Source organism: Prorops nasuta, unplaced genomic scaffold (assembly GCF_024137725.1).
Source record: "Prorops nasuta isolate Cenicafe-Biocafe unplaced genomic scaffold, Cenicafe_Pnas_1.2 PNAS00467, whole genome shotgun sequence".
Lineage (NCBI taxonomy): Eukaryota > Metazoa > Arthropoda > Insecta > Hymenoptera > Bethylidae > Prorops > Prorops nasuta.
This window is the reverse complement of record NW_027117263.1, coordinates 1-4,988: the sequence shown is the minus strand read 5'-3', so window position 1 is coordinate 4,988 and position 4,988 is coordinate 1. Positions and strand designations below refer to the sequence as shown.

The window sequence follows — 4,988 nt, the reverse complement described above, 5'->3', positions numbered from 1 at the left end:
CTTTATTACAGTAGGCAACCTCACTTTGGGGTATAAGTGCATCTTTCGAACAACTGCGTCGTGAGTGCTATTTGAAATAAAGTATATTTGAGTCACGTAGTGAAATTTAAAAAAATGTAGTCGCGTAACACGCGTAGTGCCGTGTATCGCGTTGTGTTTCGCGTCGTGTAATATCGTTTTAAAATTAATTTATTGCGAGTGAATAACGGAAGTGCTTTTATCGTAATCTTCATCATCATCATCATTGTCCGCATCATCGCATCATAAAGGTGAATCATCGATGGATTTCGCCGAATGAGTGAGTCCCACGGGTAAAACCGTGGAAAATATTTTTACTAACAAAAGAATGACCGAAAACCTATCAGTAGGTTACAGTCGGTCCTCCTTCTGTTAAAATCATTTCTTGTTTTTATCTTACATGTTTTTCGGCTTCTTCAATACGATAAAATTTACTTTGCGTGTGTTTTTCTTTCAAGTGTAGCTTTCTGATGTAGGTAAGCCCTTCAGAATAGCGTTTTAAGCAGGCGTTATAGCTTTCGGTATAAGGCTGTGTTTTTTCTCAGGTTTTTCATTGCGAGCATATCTATTATTCCTATTTTTCTTTCAGCTTTGGCTTTCCGATATGGGTAGGCCCCTTAGTTTTGTACATTACGTAGGCATTATAATTTTCGGTTTTAAGTAGGGTTTCTTTCAATTTCGAATATGTTCTGACCAAAGTGTTGGGAGAAAAAAAGTTGGCCGCCATCTTGGTTGTAAGTAGATTGCCTATATCTGCTTACAATGAAGATGACGGCCAACTTCTTTTCTCCCACCACTTTGGCTTCGCTCTCGCGGCCATATGTTGCACGTGGGCAAAACAAACCGAGAGGTTATGTACGCGGTTCCTCGATCGTTCTAACCACACGCGCAGCTGATAATTATATTTGTAACGATATGACTTCGATGTCTTCCACCATTCCTTTGCTTTCCAAGCTCTCGAGTAAAGTCATTCGAATCTTGGGTTGTAATCCTGGCCCTATGACATTGCAAGGTACGAATACTTACTTGGTGGGTACTGGGGATAGGTGAGTGACAAGCAATACCTAACCTTACATTCTACAGTAATGCACGATTCTGTAATAATAATTAACGCTGAAATCGATATTTCCATACTTCAGACGGATTCTGATAGATACCGGTGATACTGATACGGCCGATAAATATATAAAACTGTTGAGTCAGGTGTTGACAGAAGAAAAAGCTACTATACAGCACGTAATTATTACGCATTGGCACCACGATCATATAGGAGGGGTAAATTCTGTTCAAAAATTACTCGAAAATATCTCTGCGAAACCAGCAACAGTGTGGAAATTGCCAAGGGCTGCATCTGATGATAATGCTCGCGACAGTGAGAATTCCGTAGAGTGGCAAGCCCTGACAAATGGCCAATTACTAGAGGTGGAGGGTGCAAGCTTGAAAATCGAGTATACCCCTGGACATACCACTGATCACGCTTGTCTTGTCCTCCAAGACGACGAAATTTTATTCAGTGGCGATTGTATACTCGGGGCAGGTACTGCAGTTTTCGAAGATCTTCACGATTACCTTATATCGCTGAAGAAAATATTAACTATTGCTCCAAAGATAATCTATCCGGGACACGGACCAGTTCTCAACGATCCCATTCCACAAATCGAGTATTACATTAGGCATCGTCAGGAAAGAGAAAGAGAAATCTTACAAGTATTGGAGAAACATGGGCCGGCAGAAACGTTGTCCGAGATTGATATAGTGCAACACATATACCGCGTAAATTTTCTTTTGCTCTTTTTGTCGAACGTCTTTTTAACGATAGGTGTGAGTGTTTGTACATAATCATTTAACAGTAACATATATTTATCAGGATACACCGAAAGCCTTGTGGCCTGCCGCGGCATCAAATGTTCAGCATCATCTTGAAAAGTTACGAAAAGAAGAAAAGGTGAAGGGCTATAAAGGGAAATGGAGCATCGTACAAACATTGGAGTCTAACCTGTAATGTTGATTAATTTTTGTAAAAAGTTTAAAAAGCTTTCTATGCCTATTCTATCACTCTCACTCCTGATTATCCTAAAAGAGAATACGCGGGTATCAATATGGTGAAACATTTATTCGCTTTACAGAAATAACGATCATACATATGCACAGAATTTTTCCAAACTTAAAACTTACCGACGTGCGCACAACATGCAGCACTCTCTTTGTTACAGATATAATTCGATGACAAAGTACATACGAGACATTACAACGGTTTATTCGACACCTCATGATCCTACTACTTGGAAAGTTTTCCCTTTCTGTTTCTTTTTGTTCCTTAAACGATCGTGTATAACTTTCATCGGATACAATGATATAGATTTGATAAAAAATATATATTCTGCTACAAGGATAAATCACGACGATAGGTGTGTGTGCATCTGTCCTTACATTTTCATATAAAATTCGTTTGCTACACAAACTTGGCGAGTATCGGTACTCTAAAATAATTAGCACCTTGGTATTTTAAACATAGAGGATATACGCGAGATATCCCGATAAAATTCGATCTTTTCTCTCTCTAATAAGCTCACTTTTCCACTTATCTCTTAACCTTCCGCTTCTCTCTTTGGGTAAGTAAATATATACTATATATTTGTATATATATATATTTTGTTTCTATACTCGTATATATCTAATATAGTATATGCTATTCTTCGTACTGACACATATAACCATATATGTGTATAATAATATAATCTCGCCGTTTCGCTGCGCTCATTTATTAAACGTCGATAACATTAACATAATCACATAGCTCTGTTATTAGCAGCACTAATTAACATGAAAATTATTAAACAATATACGAAATATATTATAATTAAAATATCATCATAGAAACGAAGTCAAACAACAAGATGATCCATTGTTCATAATGAAATCAAGTCAAGGAAGGATATATAATCAATACAGAAGGTACAATAGGCATTTAGTCGGCTACACTCAATTTCCACAGCTCTAGTTCAGAGTATATCATTCTGAGTGGGGTCAGTACATTGTGCAACTGTGTTTTTCCCGCTAACACACGTTTACGCGTTTCAAGGCACCTGTTCGCGCGCTGACACCGAAGACATAAATTAATGAATTATCACATTGCAATAACTTGTCAAAGCAAACGTAGATACGAGAGAGAATCTTTAGTGATGGCGCGATGTTTTTCCGTCCTCCTCACTTCACCCTTCAACAATCATATTCTCTCTCCTTCGTTCCGCCGTATTTCCGCTGTAGCTCCACTTTTTACGAGTCAATCAAGAGAATAAGAGACTGGAGGAGAATACGGCCGGACGAACGAGCGAGCGTAAAATGAACGGACTTGGTCGTACGTAGCACTCTCAGAGCAAATTGAAATTAAGCTAATAATCAGTGGCGTGAGATTAGAAGATTCTCTCGAATTTATTCCGAGTACTACATGAGGAAACCCCCCTGAGGATCGAAGCAGCTCGGATTTATATAGCTGAGTAAATCGTGATCGGACATTGAAGTCAGCTCTTGGGGTAGCATAACTCCGTTGTCCTCGGGTTTCCTGATGGTGGTGCCCGCCGTCGCAGGAGTACCGTTGGTCATCGGTGGTTGTATCGTTTGCCTATTAGATTGAACCACCGGCATCGAGACCGGCGGAGATTTGCTAGTAACTTGCTCGACGATGTTCCCTTGACTCGCCGGTGATTTCGGCAAAATGCCCTCCATCGCGCTATTCATGAGCTGCGCGCTCTGTGTCGCCACACTGTTCAATATGTTCTTCGTCGCTATGATGGCGTGTGCCGTTGTGGTCGTGATGGGCCGGTTGTTGATGATGTCCTGGGTGGCATTCGTGATGACGTTGTTGATGGCTTGCTCGGCTGCCGTGGTTAGCCTCTGTTGCGAGGGTTCCTGAGCAGCACCGCTTGCCAAGGCCGAACTTGCTTCAGCGACAAATCCAGCCGGTTGGCTCAGCATCGAGCCAATATCTTGTTGTACCGCGTGTTGCATAGCCTGGGCAGCCTGCGCTTGCTGCACAGCCTGTTGAACAGCTTGCACTTGCTGAACGACCTCGTGAGTGGCCTGCTGCACCGCCTGCTGCACCACTTCCTGGGTCGCTTGTTGTACGGCCTGCTGAACCGCAGGTACCGCCTGAACCTGCTGAACAGCTTGTACCTGCTGCACTGCCTGTTGTACCACTTGGGCGTGTTGTACAACTTGCTGAACAACCTGTTGTTGCGCTTGTTGCACAGCTTGAACAGCCTGTTGCTGTGCTTGTGCTACCACTTGCTCAACCTGTTGTTGCGCTTGCGCAACAACCTGTTCCACTTGCTGCACTTGCTGCTGCATCACCGCTACGTCCTGTTGTGCCAATGCTTGAATTTGTTGAATATGCTCGGCAGTCGTAGCAATGTTATCCGAAGTCACGCTCAACGAGGTACATGGAGACACGGACACCGAGCTTGTACCAGCGGACTCGGACAAGCTCGGTAGCATCGATGCGCTTATGCTGGTCAATAAACTCTCGTTGCTCGTGGCTTCCGATACTACGGATGCCGAGGACGATATGGCAGATACAGCGGCAACGCTTACAGGTAATGACGCCGAGAGGCTTGGTACAGAGGACGAAGCTGGCATCAGAGCTTCCAAGAGCATAGCCTTCACGGGAATGGGTGGGCTTGTTCTTGTGGTTTGTGGACTCGGTATTCTTTCGTGCTCTGGCACTGTCGTCACGTGACCCATCATGGGACTGGAATTGGCGCTAACGTTACGCATAGGTGACACCATTTGATGAGTTTCAGCAGCCGCAGAATTGACCAGTGCCTCCAGCTTCACGGCGGCTTGAGTTACCGAATCTAAAATACCATTTGGCGATGACTGCTGTTGTTGTTGTGGTTGTTGCTGCTGCTGTTGTTGCTGTTGCTGCTGTCTTCCATTAGCGATTATTGAGTTTCGTTGCTGTATCACACCTA

At 43.0% G+C, this 4,988-nt stretch overlaps 2 protein-coding genes across 2 annotated transcripts; one reads left to right on the top strand and one right to left on the bottom strand.

The window, feature by feature from the left end:
* Positions 1 to 857: 857 nt before the first annotated feature.
* LOC136785531 (beta-lactamase-like protein 2 homolog) lies at positions 858 to 2,884 on the top strand. Its single transcript, XM_066746594.1, has 3 exons — positions 858 to 1,064; positions 1,158 to 1,791; positions 1,886 to 2,884. Exons 1-3 carry the CDS (start codon positions 934 to 936, stop codon positions 2,018 to 2,020), a joined length of 900 nt encoding a protein of 299 aa, XP_066602691.1. The 5' UTR covers positions 858 to 933; the 3' UTR covers positions 2,021 to 2,884.
* Positions 2,113 to 4,983, bottom strand: LOC136785533 (polyhomeotic-proximal chromatin protein-like; the record flags this gene model as incomplete). The annotated part of the gene is made up of 1 exon (XM_066746596.1): positions 2,113 to 4,983. A coding segment is annotated over one exon (1,521 nt), but the record flags the coding sequence as incomplete, so codon positions are not given.
* Positions 4,984 to 4,988: the final 5 nt, after the last annotated feature.

Coding starts and splice junctions, on each gene's coding strand:
- LOC136785531 (XM_066746594.1), top strand. CDS start 934: ATGACTTCGATGTCTTCCACCATTCCTTTGCTTTCCAAGCTCTCGAGT. Junction 1,065..1,157: donor TTGGTGGGTACTGGGGATAG/GTGAGTGACAAG, acceptor TCCATACTTCAG/ACGGATTCTGATAGATACCG. Junction 1,792..1,885: donor TAGTGCAACACATATACCGC/GTAAATTTTCTT, acceptor TATATTTATCAG/GATACACCGAAAGCCTTGTG.